The sequence below is a fragment of the Lemur catta genome, chromosome 2 (genome assembly GCF_020740605.2).
Source record: "Lemur catta isolate mLemCat1 chromosome 2, mLemCat1.pri, whole genome shotgun sequence".
NCBI lineage: Eukaryota > Metazoa > Chordata > Mammalia > Primates > Lemuridae > Lemur > Lemur catta.
The window spans coordinates 25,048,929-25,070,199 of NC_059129.1; the positions used below are offsets into that span (position 1 = coordinate 25,048,929).

A 21,271-nucleotide genomic window follows, 5' to 3' on the forward strand; every position below is an offset into this window, starting at 1 on the left:
TGACATCGGTCTCTTTTTTCTAACATTCTTTATTATATGGCATCACATCTTACACTCCCTTCAAAATGAGTGTGTGAAGGAGCCAATACTTAGTCCCAGACTGTAAGAATGATTTCAAACAGATTGGGTGCCCTTTACAAATCAACAGGAAAAAGTATTGGAATTTTTAAATTATTTTGGTAACACATCCCATTTACTCTCTTCACTTTTTAGAAAATGGTTAGGCTCTTATATTTGTATTTCATTCATGTTTATAAATTGACAACTTGGGCATAATTACAAGCGTCTGTGTTTTTTTTTTTCCCTTATTTGCTCATGTTACACATCTCCACTCAGTCTTTCTCCACTGGCCTTCATGGGTGTGGTTAGATGCCTGGGCTCAAATGCTGCAGTTCCTGCTCACTAACTTTGCAGCCACCTTCATAGGATTGCTGTGAAGAATAATGATAATGTCAGTTTCAGTGCTCCATAACTGGTAGCTGCTGTTCTTCAGTTTAACAGGAAACCCTTTATCACGAACAATTCATCTCCTTTACCTTTTTCTTTTCCTCCTCCAACATATTGAACGTGCCTCTGGCAGACCCGTGGGCCCGTAGGCTATTAGGATCTTGGCTCGTTCCCTGAGGGTTTTCTTCCTACTTAGGCCTGCAGGTGGAGTCCGTCCCCTGCTCACGTGTGTGCTCCAGGCAAAGCTGGGATGCGCTGCGGGGAGCGGCAGAGGGGAGGACGGGCTGGACCCGGGAAGGAGTTCTGTGGCCCGGCAGGGTCAGCCTGGCCTGTGATCGCCAAGGGCGGTGGAGATGAATGGTGACACAGGGCAGGAGTCACGGGCAGGACAACTGGGGAGCACACTGGGACAGCGGCGATGCCAAGGAAACAACCAAATTAGATTCTTGGCCCACCTGGGCGCTGAAGGACAGGTAAAGAAATCCGGTCCGTCTTCCTCCAGTCCTTCCTCGGGGAAGGACAAATGCCGAGGGACCCCCCCCCCCTCCCACCCCGCTCTGGACCGCGTTCCCCGGCGGCTCCCTGAGAGCCGGCGATCAAGATTAGGCCTCCGAGCTGCCTAGATGGGCCCCGGAAGTGCACGCCGCGGACCCCGAGGCTCTGCTCGTCCCTCGCGAGGCTGCGGAGCGCGGCGCCGGGTGAGTGAGCGTCGGCTCGGCACGGCGGGCGCCCGCGGCAGGATGGGGAGGGCGGCCGCGTGGGCCGGGGAGCTCGGGCTCCTCCCGGAGTCCGTGGGGGGGCGGGCTGGGCGTCGCCGGGTCGGTGTCGCAGGGGCGGGGACACCGCTTTCTGTTCTCCTGGCTGCGCCCTGCTGAGAACCGTCAGCGGCGGTTGCTCTCGCCCATCCTGCCTGGAGCAAGAATGAAGTTTCTAATACCTTCGGGGTTGGGAGCCTCTCGGGAAAGCTTCACCTACCGTTGCCCTTATTATATTCGTCCTCTTCTCTCACCCTTTCCTGAGGTGATTACCGGTCTGTTGCATCGTGTTCTGAAGAATTTTTAGAGATCTCGGCCTTGGAGCAATATCGTAGATTGGATACAGCCCATGGAGAAGCTGCCAGAGCAGAGGTCCCCGGAGTCCATGTGTGCATCCCCAGAGCAGGAGCCTCGAAAGAGCAAGGGTGAGGAGCTGAACTAGCTGGCTTATCTTTGTCATTTAGACAAAGTTTGGGCAGAATTTATTTGTTCTTCCACCCACAGTCCCAGGTGAGATGGTCAAGATTAGCCTTACATTTAGGATTGTCCTGGTGCAAGACTACTGACTCTTTTTTACCCCCTTGAAGTTCTATCCCCTGTAAATAAAGCCTGTGGCTAATGTTTCCTCTCTCACTGTGTGGAGCAAATCTGCAGCAGCCCTGTCATTGCACTGTCATGAGAATCTGTCATTCCAGTACCTGTTAACTTGCTTGGCGTTTGGAGAAGCTCAGTAAATGTGTGAATAAATAAATGAATGAACCCAGCCAAGTATGTCCCCTACCCCAAACACCAGGAGAAGAGTGGACATCTGCCTACTCTACCCAAGCTCTCCTTCATCATTAGGGAAGATGCATTTTCTACCCAAGGTGTAAACTCCAAGAGGGTGCCATGTCTGTAGAGTGTAACAGACAGATCAGCCACCTGCTGATGGAGAATGAAGTTAGACTATTCATAGCAACATTTGGATTTCTGTCTGCCACCCCACCATTATATAGTGTGCAGCCATTTAAAGAAAATGAAGTTGGATAATTTAATTAGGGGACAAAGGTTTAGATAATCTACATCATGGACTTTGAGATGGCTTATGTTTGGGGGATTTTCTTTCACACATTTAGTATTCTCATTATGTGTTCAGGCTAATTTTTAACTTACCAAGTATTTATTGAGCAATTATTATGAGGTGCTGAGACTAAACTGAAAGAAAACCTAACCCCTACCCACCCACGAACTTAGAACTGAGTTGAAATAGTCAACTACGAAGGCTGTGGACCAATCAGCAATGTTGAAGTTCACAAGAGGAGATCGATGTAAACGGGATGTTGGCCCAGGAAGCCTTGGAAGGTTATGAATTTGGCCTTAAAAGAATTTTGAGGGCCGGGCGCGGTGGCTCACGCCTGTAATCCTAGCACCCTGGGAGGCTGAGGCGGGTGGATCGCTCGAGGTCAGGAGTTCGAGACCAGCCTGAGCAACAGCGAGACCCCGTCTCTACTAAAAATAGAAATAAATTATCTGGCCAACTAAAATATATATAGAAAAAATTAGCCAGGCATGGTGGCACATGCCTGTAGTCCCAGCTACTCGGGAGGCTGAGGCAGTAGGATTGCTTAAGCCCAGGAGTTTGAGGTTACTGTGAGCTAGGCTGACGCCACGGCACTCAGTCTAGCCAGGGCAACAAAGCGACACTCTGTCTCAAAAAAAAAAAAAGAATTTTGAGTAAGAAAGAAATCAGATTTTAGATGAGGGGCCATAAGGCCTTATCAAGGGTCCTTGCTGCTATTCTTTCTAAGGGCCAAGTGCCTTGTGAGCCTGCCTGAAAGACTCATTTATTCAAGTTAATTCACAGTGCCTGCTGGAATCCATACTCCGTATCCTGCATTCAGGGTCCTCTTCAACTGAACTTTGAAGTCTTATGTCAGTGATCCCCAAGACAAACCCAGACATTTTGCCCCATCCACCATTGTACTTTTGTGTCCTTCCCGTGTTCTCTGCCTGCCAAATCCCCACACATCCCGGGGCCCTGTGTTGGGCGGACTCCTCCATGAAACTTCGGGAGCAGACTTGGGGCTGTGAGGAAGGAAACAAACAAATGTGAGAGATATTTGCATGAAAAGTGCAGGACTTGGTGGTTGATTGAGCAGGAGAAATTGGGTACAATCGCCAGTGTTCCCTTCCTTGCCATACCTCTTTAAGAAAAAACCTTCACTAGTTGCTATTATCTTCTTAATTGCCATTCACCTCTCAGTGCAGGGCACTGCTTCTGCTCCATCAAAACTGGGTTTTATCAGAATTAGCAGTGGCTTAATGCACAAATCCACTGGACACATTTTTTCAGCCCTTATTTTTTAGATCCCTTAGATGTCATCACTCCTTGCAATGCTTGTTACTTGGTTTTGGAAGTGCCGTTTTCTCCTGGTATATCTCTTGCCTTCTCAGGATTTTTGCCTGCTCCTACTTCTTCAACTGTTTCTCCTTTTTCCTTTCTTGCCTTCTTCCTCTCCTCTCCTCTTCTCGTTTCCCTTCCCTGCCCTACCCTCCCTTCCCTTCCCCCTTTCCTTTCCTTCCTTTCCCTCCTTTCCTTTCTTTTCTCCCTCCCTCCCTCCCTCCTTTCCTTCCTTCCTTCCTTCCTTCCTTTCCTTCCCTTCCCTCCCTTCCCCTCCCCCTCCGCTCCCCCTCCCCCTGCCCTGCCCTTCCCTTCCCTTCCCTTCCCTTCCTTTCCCTTCCTTTCCCTTCCTTTCCTTTCCTTTCTTTCTCCTTTTCTTTCCCCAGCTTGGAGTGCAGTGGTGTGAGCATAGCTCACTGCAACCTCAAACTCCTGGGGTCAAGTGGTCCTCCTGCCCCAGCATCACAAGTAGCTGGGACTACAGGCACACACCACCAGTCCCGGCTAATTTTTAATTTTTTTTTGTAGAGACAGAGTCTTGCTATGTTGCCCAGGCTGGTCTCAAACTCCTGGCTTCAAGTAATCCTGCCTTGACCTCCTGAAACACTAGGATTACAGGTGTGAACCACTGTGCTTGGCTACGGCTGTTTCTTAAACATTGATTTTCCCCAAGACTGTTCTCAGCGCTCTTCTCTCTTCATTCCTGTGGTGATGCTATCCCCTTCTGTGACTTTGGGCGCCACTATGTGGTCTGGCTTCCAGCTAACTCTCGAATACTAGATGTTCATAGGTGTACTTCCACACTCATCCTTTTCTGCCACTTTCTTACTTTCCAATGACAACTTTGGTTAATCTTGGTATCTGGTTGTCTCAAGCTATAAAACTTGGAGTCATTTTCCTTCCCTTCTTATTGAGTCAGTCACCAAATCCTATCAGTTTTTTTCAGAGAAGCTTAATTCTGTTGCTTATCACTACTACTTCCTCATTTTAGACCTCTGTTATTTTTTTTTTTCTGGATTGTTAACATATCCTTGTGTTATTGGTCCCCCCACCCCACCCCTGCTCTGAGATGTCCTCCACATTGCTGTCAGAATGAACTTCTCTGAATTAAATCTGATCATATTATTCTCTGTCCAAAATCCTGAGTGTGGCTTTTAAGTCTTCACTCTCTGGCTTTACTCTATTTTTCTGCCTTATCTCCTACTTCCTGCCCACATGGAGCACACATTTCATTTACATTGAATTTTTTTCACTACTCCTTAAACTTAGTAGTCTTTTATGTTTCTGAGCCTTAGCATATGCTATTATTTTTACCTGGAATGTTCTACCTTGTTGATCCTGATCATAGTTCAAGACTCAGCTTGATGTCATTCTTTGGGGATGTCATTCCCGACTCAGTAGAGATTAACATTCTTAATTTTGTGCTTCAAAGCACTTTGGTCATATATATCCATAATAGTCCCTCTACCAGTATCTTATACATAGTAGTTTGTACATAGATGTTTGTTGATTTGGTGAAATAAAACTATTAGTTTCCTAGGGCTATGGTAACAAATGACCACAGTTGCATGGCTTAAAATAAATGTATTCTCTCACAGTTCTGGAGGCTAGAAGTCTAAACTCAAGGTGTCAGCAGGGCTGTGCTCCCTCTGAAGCTCTAGGGAAAGAGCCTTCCTTTACTCTTCCAGCTCCTGGTAGCCCCAGTAACCCATGGTGCTCTTTGGCTTGTTGCTGCATCACCCCAATCTCTGTCCCATTGTCACATGGTCTTCCTTGTGTGTCTCTGTTTTTGAATCTCCCTTTCCTTTCTCTTGTAAAGATACCAGTTATTGGGCCTAGGGCCAACTAATTCATTTTGATTTTATCTTAACTAATTACCTTTGCATAGACCCTATTTCCAAATCATATCACCTTAGGTTCCAAGTGGACAAGATGTTTCGGGGAGATTCTATTTGACCCAGTACAGGAAGCATTGTTCATTTCTTCTTCTGTTAGAGGTAAATGTGCTTGGGATCACACAGATTTGTAGTTAAACTACTTGAAGAACTTTGTAAGTTTCACCCTCCCTTTAAATTAGAAGTAGATCAGTCAAGAGACTTTTTTTTTAAGCCTTCCTCCACAGAACATGTTTGATTTGCCTGTCATTTCAGAAGGCAGCTGCTTCTCTAGCTCTGTCCCACACTGGCTGCTGTCAGCTGAGGCAATCCAGGGGCCTCTGCCATCCAAGTTTCTGATATTTCTTCTACAAGCAGTTCAGACCCCTGAGGACACATACCTCTCTGAATTCTGAGTCTCAGTCCTGAAGACTTTTTAATAAATGGGTCTATTTGAGAAATTATAGATTCTCCTCTTAATGGAGTAGAACTTCCTTTTAATGGATTGCTGGGAAGTACTCAGGAGCATTTTTAAGCACTTAATGTGTGCAGTTCTTTACATAGTACTTGGATTGGAGAAAAAGAAATGGAAGACGTTCAGAGATGGAAGCATCTACAAAAGCAGACAACATAAATGGAAGGAGCACACACACACACACACACACACACACACACACACACACACACACACACACTCTCTCTCTCTCTCTCTCTCTCTCTATCTCTCTCTCTCTCTCTCTCACACTCACACTCTAAATACTTCTAAGGAGGGGCCCAAAGACGGAATGTGGTTAAATGCCATAAGGAAGGCAGGAACTGTATGCTTTAGACATTCAAAAGAAAGAGATCCCTTCCAGCTGGGGATTGGAGCAGGTGCAGGTTTCATGAAGGAGGCTGTGCTGCGTCTTGACAAATAAATAGATTGTGATAGGTGAGACAGGTGAAGGTAGAAGGGAGTCTGTTCCAGGGTAGAAAAGGAAATGCCTGGGGATAGAAATGTTCAGGAAATAGTATCTCAGATTAACTGGAGTTTAGAGAAGATGTGATAGTGAACAAGATGGTGAAAGTAGAGTGAAGTAAGAGGGTGGGAAATGAATGCCAGGCCAAATAGTTTGGATTTTGTCTGGTGGATGTCAAAGAATGGTTGATTTTTCTCAAAAGGAGGGTGGCAGATGAGCATTGTATATCAAGGGAGAGCAGTCTGACAGTTGCTTAGCATGGTATGGGGTGGGGAAACATTGGCACACAGAGGCCAATTAAGAAGCTGGAGATTAGAGGTTTTAGGATCTGAGTTTAGGACATAACAGTGATAACAGGAAGGCAGGGGCACGATCGAGAAGTATGTTGTAGGTACAAGGAACTTGTTTCATGAGTGAATATGATGGCAGAGAAAGGAAGTATTTATTGTCACAGTGCTCCCCCTTTTTATCTTGAAAAATGTTACAGCAACGGAAGAGTTGCAGGAATATTCATACACCAGAAGTTGGAGCAGGTTTGGGACATGGTAATCTCAAGAGACTGGTAGAAGAGCTACATAGAAATGTCTTTTTAGATTATTGGAGAAGCTGTAGCTGGTTTACAAATATTCCCCATCTCACTGGATAGTATTACTAACACCATCCCTCCAGCTACTCAATCCAGAGAGAAACCTTTGTTTTCTCATATCAGTCAATAGTCCTGTCGACATGACCACCTGCGTTTTTACCAGAATTCAAGTACTTCTTACCACCTCCTGTATACCATCTTGGTCTAAGCCACCATCACCTCTCACCTGGTTGTCCTGCCTCTGCCTCTGCCTCATGCAGTCTGTACTCAACGTGGCAGCCAGAGTGATCCTGTGAAAGTATCAGGTCTTGTCTTCCTCTGGTTAAAATCCTCCAGTGGTTTCCCATCTCACTTAGTAGAAGCAAAGCTCTTATAGCAGTGTACAGGACTGTCTTCTCCTCTCCTTGCGATCTCTCTGCCCTCATTTCTGACTACTTTCCCCCTTGCTCATTCCACTCCAGTCACACTCACCTCCTTGAATGCCCATGGCCTTTACACTTGCTGTTTCCTCTGTGTGGAAGGCTCTTTACCAAGATACTCTTCTCTCCTTCAAGTCTTTGCTTATGTGTTATTTTCTTAGTGAGTCTTTCTATGGCCGTGGTATTTAAAATTGCAGCCCTTCTTCCTATTCCCTTTAGCGGCACTCTAATCCACAGTTTTTGCTTTTTTCTCTATAGACCTTTTATCACCTTGTGATAATATGTAATTTACATGGTTTATTGTCTGTTTCCTCTACTAAAATGAAAGATCTTAGATGGCAGGATTTTTGTCCATTTTGTTCACTGATGTATCTCAGAGCTTGGAACTGTACCTGGCATGTTGTTGGTGCTCAGTAAAATGTACTGAATGAATGTGAATGAGTGAAGTTTCATGTGACTCATAGAGATAAGGAGAGTTACAGGAGAAGGGTTACCTTCAGTTTCATGGAGAAGGTGATATTGAACAGGGCTTGAGAGCAGTCGGATTTACATTCTTGAATATGTCAGGCAGGCTGTTAAATGTTTGGCAATGGGCTAAATAAAAGGCACATTCTCTAGAACATCTAAGCCTTAGCATGTTGTGGGAGAGAACGAACAGAGTGCATCCACAGACAGTCGAAGAGGCCCTGTGTAGGGGAGAAGATCAGCACGAGGCTGGGGAGACGGGTAGAGGCTCAGTCATGGATATGTAGAAGAAACCCTCATTTTACTACTTGCCTAAAATGTCCAGTCCTAGGATGGGCTGGCCTGGCAGTCCCCAGGCATCTGTTGTACACAGCCTTGGGCCCCATTGGGTGAGAGGCATTCCCTGTGCTCTGGTAATTTGCCAGGATAATAAACTCTAGTGCCATGTGAGCAATCTATTCCTCCACAGCCTAATGTTTTAAGCAACCATCGATAATAATCCTTTGAGTAAGTTCTTAACCTGAGGCTCCGTTTCTTCATCTGTAGTATGGTGATAATAATGCCTCTCTTTTGGAATTACTGTGTTTAAAAGTGTTATATAAGATAGTTCATATGAAAATGCTGTCATGGTTTGCCCTGATTTCTCCCTTCTTCTGAGAACACCATCCCCTTTCCTCAAGAAAGTACTTCTTACCTTGTTTCAGATATGTGGTCCAAACTGCTGGCTTCTGACATGACCCTGCTTGCCTGGCCACTGTGGGGTGCAGCTAGCTAGTCATTGTACCTCATCTCCTTTGGCCAGAGTCAATGAGCCTGTGACCCCAGCTGGGCCCGTCAGAATACTTCCCTGGGAAATTTTGTACTAAGTAGAGATGAGGAAAACATTCTTTTTCCCTAGGGTAGCCAAATTTGAGGATTTGAGTCTGGAAGTTGTTGGTGACTATTGCCCTGCCACCTGGAGAATGACAGCCTGAGGGGGCGGGGGAGATCAAAGCTCTCTCTGAGATCAGGGAAGAGAGGGGAACTGCAGGGGCCTCCTGGCCTGGTTCCCTTCCTCTCGGCCACACCTCCACCCGGCCCCAGCCAAGTCAATACAGGCCATCTCTTGCCTAAGTGCTTACAGATTGGGTTCTAAACCTTGATGGCAACTGAAGTCCTCAATAGCACAAGGACCTGTCATGTGCTTCTGACATGATAGATGATTCAGCCCATCTGCTCTCATCCCTTCCTGTGTTCTGTGACTATGTTCCAGCTAGTGGAGAGATGTAGGGAGATCCTGGCTTTTTGAAATCTTAGGAGTTACAAATGCATTTCCTTGGTGAACACAGAATTAGCACAAGGGGCACTGCTGATTTATCCAGCTGAAAGTGGCTCCTCTTGCCACTATAACCAGCCCCCCGCCCCCATCCCAGGACCAGAAGCTAGTCCTGTCTCCAACAGTGCCCGCTGCTTGAAGTTTCCTCTAGTTTGAAACTAGCCGGGGCAGGTGCAGTATCATTGGTGCTGGTGACAGGGGCAGACAGCCTTGCGGGAGGGCAGAGAAGCCTGAGATGAATGAGTGCACGGCTGGCCTGCAGGGACAGAGTGCATGCGGGTGGGGGCGCGGAGAGGGTGCTGAGCAAAGGTCTGGGGAAGGCGAGTGACTCGCAGCACCCGGGAGTCAGAGACTCTGGGCTTCTTCAGGGCTCCGGCTCTGAGCTGCCGTTTATGCGGTGCGGACTACGTGCGGGGATCTTTGTCAAGCGCAGAGTTACTATTATTTCCGTTTTACAGATGCGAAAACCCTGACCCAGGAAGGAGAAGTGACTTACCCAAAGTCGCCCTGCTGGTAATGGCAGAGCTGAAATTCGAATTCAGACCCGTCTGACTCTCGATTACTCCCGCCCCCCCGTCCTGTGAGCGAGGCCAGTACTACACGCGACGTTTACTCGACGGCCAGATCACCCCACCGCGGACGGGGACAGGTGAGCGGGCGGTGGGGAAGGCCCGGCTCCCCCACCGCCATCTCCGCATCTCCCGCGGGCCGGGGGGTGCCGGCCCGGGGTGCTGGGGTGGAGTTTGGCGCCCAGGACCGTGCCTAGGACCGTGCCTGGGGTTCTGCGGGAGACGGAGCCTCCGGGCCAACGGAAGCTTGGATTGCGCCTGGGTCTGAAGGGGCCAACAAGGGGCCCAAGGGGACACACCTGGGGGGAACCCCTGACTTGGGGAAGGGGGACCCCAACCGAAGGAGGGGCCCAAAAGTTGGGAGGGGGCGGAGGAAGGGCGTAGAGAAGCCCCCCCCCAACGTCACCTGACTGGCTGTCGGGATGCGCAGGGTAGGGTCTGGGGGCCGATGGCCAGGTCAGGGCCCATCTTGGTGTGTGGAAATTGTCCCTATAGCTTTGGGGCCACGGAAGGGCAGCCTCCTGGCATTCTGAGAAAAGGTTGTCGGCAGGAAGGGGCCCCTGACCGCCCCTGAGTCCGTTTGCAGCCCCAGTTGCCACAAGCTACAGGAGGGAACAATGGAGGGAAAGGTCCGCTCCTTCAGCCTCCTCCCGCTTCCAGGCCCAGCTGTGCTTTAGGTCGCCCACCTCTTCCCCGCCCCCCGCCTCCAGCAGTTGCCAGCTGTCCCAGGGAGGGGCGCAGGGACTGAGAGGTTCCAGGATCTGGATGGGGATGAGGAACCTGCAGCCAAGCCAGTGGTCCCCAGATGCTGGTCCAGGCACCAGGATTATCAGCTCTCCTACTCCCTGGAGTTATAGGTCCTTTAAAAAATAATAGTGAAAAAAACCCCAGAAAAAACCCAAGTCAGTGATAGTTGGTAACAGTTTTAGTTTGAATGCCCTGTTGTACAAAGTTGTAATCACATATTCCCCCATCGTCTGTCCCTTTCTCACACGTGCACGTGGACATACTTATGAGAACAAATTCTCTGGTTCCACACAGTTCCAGATTTGGGGATCACTGAACTGACCTGCTGGCCCTTGGCAGCTGGTGCAGCGGGTCAGGCAGCACCAGCATTGACTGACTGGCATCCGCCACCGGTCCTTTGCGCTCCAGCTGCCCTTGTCTTCCTCAGCACAAAGGGTTCTACAAATCCCTTTTTATATTCAAATGCCTGTGATCCTCGAGCCTGGCCTACATCAGTGTGTATCTTAAATTGTCCGTAGAGGCACAGGTGTCCAGTCCTAGCACTAAGGGCTGTTCCATACAGGGTCTTGCTAGTGCCTGGGGAAGGGAGGACAAGTTCCTCATCACTGGAGAGCAGCCTGGCCCGGGGGGGTCCGGACAGACAGGGGGTAGTGTCCCTAGGCAGGGTAGATCAAAGCCAATGTGTCATGTGACATGTGTCTTCCCCTCAGTAGTTACCAAGAGCTTCCAAGTTCCTGTCTTTTCATCTCTGAATCCCCACCACTGGCCTATGCTGGGCACGGAGTGACTCGTAAGTGCACAGTGAATTTTTGTCGAGGGAATGGATAGTGGCTGGGGGGGCGGTGTGGAGTGAATGGTACAAGCCACACTTGTCAGGGGAGTGCGATTTGAAAGGCTTGGAGGGGCAGAGCAGGCACCCTTGGGGAGGGAACCCAGGCACGGAGGGCCTGGGGTGACTGGGATGTTCCAGGTGTGGACAGAGGTGTGGCAGCTATGAGGGCGGGAAGGATGGATGCTTGGGGAACTTACGAAAGGAACACTGAGATGAGGAAGGCTGAGGAGATGGAAGTGTATTGTGGGGGAGGGAGAAACCAGCGGGAGCTCAAGGCGAGTGTGGGGTACAGGAGAGGATGATGGAAATAGGGAAGACACCAAGGTCACTTCTAGACAAGTTGAGGTCGGGGGGACAGGAGGAGGTGCTGACTACCAGATGAGAGTGCTCAGCACACACCATCTGGAGAGGACAGGTGCAGCCATGACTCCTTCCTGTTGAGTTCTAGAGCCAACAGGACTCCTCAGCTGTCTCTGGTCCAACCAACTTCATCATTTTAGAGAGAAGGAGGCTGAGGCCCTGAGGGTGAGGTGACTGGTCAGTGTGTCCTGGAGAGAGGATGGAAGGTGGAAAGGGGAGATTATAAGAGAGGGAAGGATACAGTTTTTCAGATGGGAAGAAGAGAAGCCAGTGAAGGACAGAAAGGAAGACGAAGGACTTTGGAGCATTTCAAGTCATTCTGACAGCATCCAAGAGGAACACAACGTTTTTGGGTGTGGGGGATACAGAAGGGGACCTACCCCTTTGCCCTCTGCCCTTAGGCTTGTTTGGCCATAGCCATCAGCAATTAGGAAGATGACCTGCCCCCCAGCTGCAGTGAGGGCCTCACTGGGACTGTGGGGAGGCTCCAGTGCCTGGTACTGGGCATGGTGTTGGCACAGGGCGCAGGGGAAAGGGGAGAGAAGCACCCACACCCCACAGCCTTGTCTTCTGCAGTCACTGTGCACAGCTGTAAACCTTGGTGTTGCCAAGCCCATCCTGCGTAGGCGGGAGTCTCCAGGCCTGGCATTGGGTGTGACTTGGAAAGATGAGCTGTTGTCTAGGGATGCACCCGCCTCCTCAGGTCTTCCTTTCATCTGATGCCCCCTTCTGCACTGCCGGCTAGCCAGGGTCATCACAGTACCACCTGAAGGTCTGCAACCAGGCCTGTCCTCCCTGCAGCCCGGCTCTAGCCACCTCTTCTCCCTTCCCTGCTCCTCTCTCACTGCCTCCAGGAAACCGTCATTCCTTGGAGCTGCCAGGCTCAGCACAGAGAGGAAAGGACTCATTGAATAGGTTTGCCATGAAGTTGTGAGTGGCTACTAGCCTCTTCTCCCACAGGGATATCTGAATTTTAGGAGTCTGCCCTCCGCCCCCTGCCCCCCAGGTTTAACCAAGCACCTGAGCACCGAGCACTATGCTGGACATTTTGATATGCATTGTTTCCTTTGGTCCTTCTGGTGGCCTTATTGGGCAGGTGTTATACTCTCTCCTTTTCCAAATGGGGAAACCAAGGTCCTGAGAGTTTGAGCAAGTTCCCCCAAGATGACACATCTGGGAAGTGGTAAAGCTGGGACAAGACCAGGCAGCACTTACCTACCAAGGTACGACTTGGTCATTCAAAAGAAATCTAATAACAGATGGTGATGAAAGAGAGCCATGTAGATGATGGACTCCATGTAAGAGGATCCTTCACTGAGGGCCTGGGGCTGCAGGAGGCTCTATGAAACACTGGGAGTGTTCGTGAAACTGTCTGTGTGCACATGATCTGCTCGTTTTTCAGCAGAGGGCTCCTCCAGGCCAGATGGACCCTCCCCGTCTAAACCCAGGGTTCCTGTGGTCAGAAGGCTGGTCACTGAGTAAGGGCACCTGAGACTCTGGTCCTGCTATCTCTCCTCTGGTTCTCATTCTGAGATCCCAGAAGGCCGACAGCTGACTGCAAAAGAGGGTGGCGATGTTCCTTCTGATGGCCAGTGGGGTGGGCATTGATACAGTTGAATGGTTAGGACTTTGGAGCTCAAGAGGCTTCGGGAATGGCCCAGTCCAACCTCCTCACTTTACCAGAGGAGGAAATTGGGACTCAGAGAGGAACCCGACATGCCCATGATCACCCAGTGAGTTAGTGGCAGAAAATGTTTTATGCATTTGTAGGTCTGCTGCAGAGATCTGTAGGCTGTAAAGTTAAGCAAGGCAAAATCAACACTTACTGAGCCTCACATCCATGCCATGCATGGTGCTGGCACTTCCACAGCCACTATCGTCTTCACCCTGTGTTGCCGGAGAGTTCGGGTTGATGTCCCACCTCTGCCATCGTTTTCCCCTTGCACAGGTGATGCTGACATTAGAGGACAAGTATATGAAGGGAGTCACCTGGGCCATAGCCCCGGCCTTGACCTCCCTGGGCTACCTGCTCATCCTGCTGGTGTCTGTCTTTCCCTTCTGGGTGCGGCTCATGAACGAGGATTCCCATGAAGTGTTTTTCAGTGGCCTGTTTGAGAACTGCTTCCATATCAAGTGCTGGAAGCCTCGACCCTTATCCAGTAAGGAGGGATGGAGGCGGGGTTGGTGGGGTGGGGTGGTGGGGGAAGGGAGATGGGGCCAGTGTGGGGACTGGGAATGACAGGACAGGTCGGGGGCAGATAGGACAAAATTTAGTAAGCCTGTGAAGGCAGTTTCCCTGAATCTCCACTGTCTCGGGGCTGGAGGAAAGTAGGAGGCTGGTTTATCCCACCAGGTTGACCACTGGAGTCGGAGCAGATGTGTCAGCAACAAAGTTTATTGCTATGCTAGGAGTGCTATAGCTAGGAGCGGGGAGGGGGTCCCACTGCTCTGTGAGGCGACAGCAGCTCTCACCACCCTTTTGAGTGAGCACTGCTCCAAACCAGGGGAACAGCCTGGTCAGCAGAGCGTGGCTGGACTTGCACCCCTACTTGTCCCCTTGGTCATCACACACCTGCTGAGCTGTAGGTGGCAGCTCTCCAGGTAATGTGGGCCAGCCTGTGTGAGCTCCTTGATCCAAAATTCCTAGACCTTGGCACTACTGCCATTTTGGGCTGAATCATTTTTGTTGTGGGGCTTTCCTGTTTCCTGCAGGATGGTTAATAGCACCCCTGGCCTCTCCTACCCACCAGATGCCTGTGGTGCTACAGGCACCTTTAGTTGTGACAATCAAAATTATCTGCAGGCTTTGTCCAATATTCAAGGGGCAAAATTGCCCCTGGTTGAGAACAACTGTTTAACCTGAGGGTAGATTCTGGAATTTCTGGGTCTTCCAAAATGCCTTTGCCTCTTTGTCCCACCCTCAACTGTCCATCTCTGCACGCTCAGAAGGGTGTACAAGCTGCTTTTAACATGACTCTGCATCATGCCAGCAGTAGGAGAATAAACCACCCTGCTACCAGGCAGTGGCCCTGCTAATCTTGGTCTGTTTCACTACTCCTATTAACCAGAAAAATTAAATAGGGGTGTGGGGGTGCCCACAGAGTTCAGAACGTTTTGACCTCAGGAAGTTCTGATTTTGCATAGGTGAGTTATTTCGGTGTAACCAATTCAGATGCAATTCTTCACATTTGCACATGTGACAAATTTTTATCATGAGAGTTTGATTTCACGTTGTTTGTTAAAACCACCACTTTTCCCTAGTGGATTATACACAGTTTCCCCACATGGTTTGATACAACCAGATTCATATGGTAATATTTGTTAAGAACTGAGGAATGATTTCAGTGTTTGATGTCAATCTAACTTTTTTTCCATATACTTCCAACAAAATGGTGAGGCTGGAGCACTCTTGGGAGCAAAGTGGCAACCTTGGTCCCAAGGCCATGCTTTGGGACCTGAGGATGGGGGAGGCTCTGGGGGCCAGCCCTGCCTGGGCTCTGCCTCTTCGGATCAGGGTACCCAGCGCCAGCTCCAGTTTTCTGTCCCCTGCAGTTTACATCATCCTCGGCCGGGTTTTCCTGCTCTCTGCAGTCATACTGGCTTTCCTCACCACCTTCATCATGGTGTCCTTTGCATCTGAGCTCTTCCCAAGGACCCGGAAGTACAATTTTGTGTCAGCCTTCATCAGCTTCCTCACAGGTATGGAACAGCCAGGCAGTCCTTGTCCGTTGCCAGGGCCTGGGGAGGGGTCCACAAGAAAGGGGTCATATGGTCTCTGGGGTGTCAAGAGAGGCATATTTTTTGTTGCCATGTCTGTAAAGTAATCCACCCCCACACCTGCCCCTCACAATTTAGGATCCCTCTTCTATGGGGCTTCTCAACACTCGCCATTTCCCGCTAGCCAGCCCGACCATGTGGGCTTGGGGTCGTTTGTCTGGGAGGCCTTTTTACCAGAACCTGTGTATCCCAGAGACTGTCATAGAAGCTGGCATAGAATTACAGTCAAAATATATAATATAAATGAAATAGAAATGTTTCTTGAATGAAAGAATGAATGTAAGAGACCATCTCTGCCCTTTGGAAGCTTTTGACATTTTAAAAGGGTGACCCAGGGCCCACCCTGGAAGGCTCCCAGGCAAATGGAGGAGGTGGAACACATTCAGTGGGAAAATCAGGGTGAGTTTCATCCAGTGTCACACCCAGAGGGTCAAACCTAGAGTGGGCTAAAGGCACAGATGCACAGGGTACCAGGAGAGGGATTTCTGAAGATGGGCCCCTGGGAGGTGAGGCATAAGGGCTTCAAGGTGAGTTGGAAAGGAGGGAGGGACAGGCATGGGGGCGGGGGTTGCTGCTCAGAGAGGGCAAAGGGTGCTGGGCAGAGCACCATGGGCTGTCTGCCACACATGGCTCTAAGTCTGAGGTAGGCGGGACCCAGGGTGGGAAGCCTTAGAGGAGAGCGAGGGTACCTCCCTGTGATCCTGCAGGGGCCTGTGCCTTCCTGGCCTTGGTGCTGCATGCCCTGGAGATCCAGGATCTGAGGATGAAGCCCAGTCCCCCAGAGTTCTTCGTGCAGTGGCCTTACTACGTCCTGGGCTTCAGCATCCTTTTGTTTGTGGTGGCTGGTGAGTGTGCAGGGGCTGGTGCCCCTCTTCCTGCCCTCCGTTGGGATTAGGAGCCTCTCTCCTGAGGATTCGCCAGAGCTGTGCTGTTCCAAACTGCAGCCAGTAGCTACATGTGGCTATTTAACTTTAATTAGTTAAAATATTAATAGAATAAAGTTTAAAATTCAGCCACATGGCAAATGTTCAATCACCACAAGTGTCTCATGGCTACCACACTGGACAGTGCAGAAAGAGAAATTTTTGTCTTTGCAGAAAGTTCTACTGGACAGTGCTGCTCTGGTGCCTCAGTGCTTTCCCCACCCCTGGCCTTCCTGTTCTTATCTTTCTTGGCTGTAGAACCAAACTCTTCCAGTTTCCGGACTCTCTCTCACACCACCTGGTTGCAAAGGCTGTTATTCCTATCTCTAACTTTATCCTGAAATCTACCATCTTGTTCCTTACTCTACCCCCTTTATCTTCAAAACACCGTCGACATCTAGATTCTTAATCCTGTCTGGTTTTGTTCCTACTCCTAATCCTCTCCCTCTGTATTAACCTGACCCATCATCATATGCTATCAAAACTCAATTTTATTACACACTGAATATATAAAAAATAATATTTATAATGTAAGACTCAAGCAATTAAAAATAAACCACATACCCATATTTCTGCCATATAGTTTAAGAAATAGCTGTAGTTCATCAAATTAATTGTAAGTCATGCCATTATTTTATGTGCCACTGAGAAAGAAAAATTAATGCCAAGTATAATTCTAAATGCTACAGCTTTTAAGATACATCCTTATTTCAGAGATGTTAAAATGTGAACAAAAATTGGCTTCTCAGAATTAATGAAATATGGTGGAACATAGAAAATAACCAGTATCTTTAAAGCACCCCATCCCCCACAGCTCTTCCTGATCTCATCCTCTTTTTTGCCCTCCAGAATCAATTATTCTTAAATTTATGCTACTTAGAATTTCTACTCACATATATATCCTTAAATAATATATTATTTATTTTTGCATGTTTTGAAACTTTATATAAATGTAATTATACTGTATTTATTCTTCTGGAACTTGCTATGTTTGGTCAACATTATATCTCTGAGATTCCTTCAATGTTAATAAGAGTAACTGAAGTTCATTCATTTTTGTTGCTTTAAGTATTTAATTGTGTAAATATTCTACATTTTGTCTATTTTCCTGTCAATGGATATTGGATAGTTTTCATTTTTTTTCCCTATTATCAGTGAAACTGTTACAAACTTTCCTATACATGTTTCCTACTGCATTTGTGCAGGACACTCTCTAGGATATATATGCCTAGGACTGGAATTGCTGGATTGAGAGTATTATGCATATTTTCAGGTTTTTCAGATGATGCTAAATAGATTTCCCAAGAGATTGTAACAATTTACACTCCTACTTGCAAGGTAAAAGAATTCCTGTTGCTCCACCTCCTTGTCAACACTTGAAATCATCAGATTTTTAACTTTGCCAGTTTAATTGGTATAAGATGGTATCTTATGCTGTTAATGTATTTCCTTGATTATTAATCAGGTTGAACATATTTTCATATGTTTATTGGCCATTTGTGTTTCCTCTTCTAAGGAGTTCCTATTTAGTATTTTGCCTATATTTTTGTCCATTTCAAATTGATTTGTAGGAGGTCTTTATATATTTTAGATATTAGTAATTTATTACCATAGGTGTTACAAATATCTTCTCCCAGTTTATGGGTTGGCATTTTACTTCTTTTGTGGTGTCTTTTAGGAACAGAAATTGCTAATTTTATTGTAATTAAATTTATTGATATTTTCCTTTAAATGGTTGCTATCTTTTGTGTAGTAGTTGAGAAATATTTCCTTGGTGAGGTTTTAAAGATATTTCATTATATTATTTTCTTTTTTTTTTTGAGATAGAGTCTCACTCTGTTGCCTGGCCTAGAGTGCTGTGGTGTCAGCCTAGCTCACAGCAACCTCAAACTCCTGGGCTTAAGCGATCCTCCTGCCTCAGCCTCCCGAGTAGCTGGGACTACAGGCATGTGCCACCATGCCTGGTTAACTTTTCCTGTATATATTTTTAGTTGTCCAGCTAATTTCTTTCTATTTTTAGTAGAGACAGGGTCTTGCTCTTGCTCAGGCTGGTCTTGAACTCCTGACCTTGAGCGATCCTCCTGCCTCAGCCTCCCAGAGTGCTAGGATTACAGGCGTGAGCCACTTCGCCTGGCCTATATTATCCTCCAAAGTTTTGTAGTTTTGCCTTCTGTATTTAACTCTTTAATTCATGTTGCATTGATTTATGGTGTGATGTAGGGATCACTCTCATTTTGTTTTTCAAAGGAATATACAGTTGTCATAATACTGTTTAATGATTATCCTTTCTGCACTGATTTGCATTGCCATTTCACTCATTAATCAAATTTGCATATTCCACTAACCTATTTTAAAGCATAAGCCATGCTTTCATAATTACTGGAGCTTTATAGTATCTTGATATATATTTTGATATGTGATAGGAAAAATCCTCCTCCTTGTTCTTTTTTTTTTCTTTTTTTTTGAGACAGAATCTTGCTCTGTCACCCTGGGTAGAGTACAGTGGGCGTCATCATACCTCACTGCAACCTCCAACTCCTGGGCTCAAGCAATCCTCCTGTCTCAGGCTCCCAAGTAGCTGGGACTATAGGAGCACACCACCATTCAGCTAATTTTTAAATGTTTGTAGAGATGGGCATCTTGCAATGTGGGTCAGGCTGGTCTTGAACTCCTGAGCTCAAGCTATCCTCCCGCCTTGGCCTCCCAGTGTGCTAGGATTACAGGTATGAGCCACCGCATCCGGCCACCCCCTCCTTGTTCTTATTCAGTTATCTTAGTTATTCTTAGACTTTTTTTTATACATACAACTTTTAGAATCAGCTTGTGACATTTCACAGAAAAAAATCTGTTGAATTTTGTTTGGAATTATACCAAATTTATGATCAATTTAGGAAAACTGATTCTTTTTTTATAAAAATATTGAAATTTCCTATTGATGAACATGATATTTTCTTTCTATTTCATTAGATGTTCTTTAATGATTTTTAAAAAGTTTTATAATTTTATCTTTTTGCTTGATTTTTTCCCCTAGATATTTGTACCTTCAGTATAATGATAATAGAAGTGGTGATCCTAAAGGGAATGTTTTTGATGTTTCATTATAAAGTATGGTGTTTGTACATATTTAAGGTAGACAGTCTTTATTGTTTTAAGGAAATTACCTTCTAGTCCCAGTTTGCAAAGAGTTTGGTTTTCTTTTTAATCATGAGTGAATATTAAGTTTTATTAGATGCTTTCTCTTTTTATATGTAGTGAGATATTAGTTTTTCCCCTTTAGCATGTTAACATGGCAGATAACATTGTTTCCAAACTTAAACTTTACATTTCTGAAACAAACTCAACTTGCACATTACATTTTATCTTTTTTCTGTTTTTTTTTTTCTTTTTTTCTTTTTTGAGATAGGGTCTCCCTCTGTCACCCAGGGTGTTTTGCAGTGGCATGATCGTAGCTCACTGTAAATACAAACTCCTGAGCTCAAGTGAGCCACCTGCCTCAGCCTCCCAAGTAGCTGCAACTATAGACATGCGCCATGATGCCTGGCTAATTTAAAAAAAATTTTTTTTGGTAGAGACGGGATCTCGCTATTGCCCAGGCTGCTTTCAAACTCCTGGTTTCAAGTGATCCTTCAGCCTAGGCCTCCCAAAGTGCTAGGATTATGGGTGTAAAGCTGCTGCACCCAGACTATTATCTTTTTTAGTGTTGTTATTCAACTTTTTTCCTAACATTTTCTAGTGAGATTGGTCTTTAAATTCCCTTTCTTTTACTGACCTCATCTGATTTGATATTATGGTTTTGCAAGCATCAAAGAGTGATTTGGGGGTGTTCTTTCTTTTTCTAATCTCTGAATTTATATTTAGAATTACTTTGTTCTCTACAAGCTTGCCTGCAAAAGGAGCATGGTGTTTCTCTATGGGAGGATTTTTAGCTCATGATTCAGTTTCTTTAATGATTATATCACTATTCAGGTATTTTATTTCTTCTTGAGTCAGTTTTGGTAAGTTACATATTTCTATTAATTTATATATTTAAGTTTTAAAATTTATTGACATAAGGTTACTAAAATGTTTTCTATTAAAACTCTTAATTTGTGCTGACTCGAACCTTTGCTATTGCCTAGGTGCCATCTGCCTTTCTCAAGAAATAGCCTGCCCCAGCTGCCATCTGTTGCCCACTTCCCAGAATATTGAGGAGTCCCAGGGGACCCTGCAGTTGGACAAGCTGGAGAGTTTGGGAGGAGAACTGAGCTCAGTACAAAAGGAGACACTGCTGAAGGAAGAAACAGTTATTTAGCCCAGGATGTTGTCCCTCTACCCTCTTCGAGCTGGGTGAGTGCACGTGTAGGCGTATGTACCTCCCACTTCTCCACCAGCGTCTGCTGCCTTTGAGGAGCTTTCTTGAGTGTTGAATCAACCCTCCACATCCCCATACTCAGAGTGATTCTGTCTTCCTTGTATCTGAAATTTCTTAAAAGTTCTTTGAACTCCTCTGAGCTTCCTGAGTGACTTTTTTTGGCTGGTGTTTTCAACAAAAGAAGGGCTACTCTGTTGATCCCTACCTCAAAAACTGAGCCTGGAGAGCAGGAGGGAAGGGAAGAGTATAACAAGATGATCAAGTGAAGTGGGATTTTATATTAATAAAACAAAAGTTGAATTGATAACATTAAAAAGAAAAAGGGATGTCATGTCCTCTCACAAAAGGGTGACTCAGTAAACTTTTCTTAAATATATGTTTAGGGGAAAGGGTTTGGGGGTATTTAACAGTGAAAGCTTCCCCAAGATTGAGCTGCTAAGACTGGAAGCCTTGAGCTTGGTGAGTCTGTGCCTCTAGGGAAGGCGTAGGCAAGTTAGCCAATCGATATATTG

General features: G+C 46.7%; 1 protein-coding gene across 4 annotated transcripts; it reads left to right on the forward strand.

The window, feature by feature from the left end:
• The first annotated feature begins 615 nt into the window (after positions 1 to 615).
• TMEM225B (transmembrane protein 225B) lies at positions 616 to 20,893 on the forward strand. 4 transcript variants are annotated; one of them, XM_045541374.1, is made up of 8 exons: positions 616 to 1,145; positions 1,501 to 1,627; positions 9,659 to 9,849; positions 11,227 to 11,306; positions 13,657 to 13,867; positions 15,261 to 15,407; positions 16,193 to 16,330; positions 20,527 to 20,893. In XM_045541374.1, the coding sequence occupies exons 5-8, from the start codon at positions 13,660 to 13,662 to the stop codon at positions 20,697 to 20,699; spliced, it is 666 nt and encodes a 221-aa protein (XP_045397330.1). In that variant the 5' UTR covers positions 616 to 1,145; positions 1,501 to 1,627; positions 9,659 to 9,849; positions 11,227 to 11,306; positions 13,657 to 13,659; the 3' UTR covers positions 20,700 to 20,893. The 4 variants fall into 4 exon arrangements, with proteins under 4 accessions (XP_045397330.1, XP_045397331.1, XP_045397332.1 ...); XM_045541375.1 differs by lacking the exon at positions 616 to 1,145 and having other exon boundaries at positions 1,234 to 1,627; positions 11,230 to 11,306; XM_045541376.1 differs by lacking the exons at positions 616 to 1,145; positions 1,501 to 1,627 and adding an exon at positions 4,182 to 4,200.
• Positions 20,894 to 21,271: the final 378 nt, after the last annotated feature.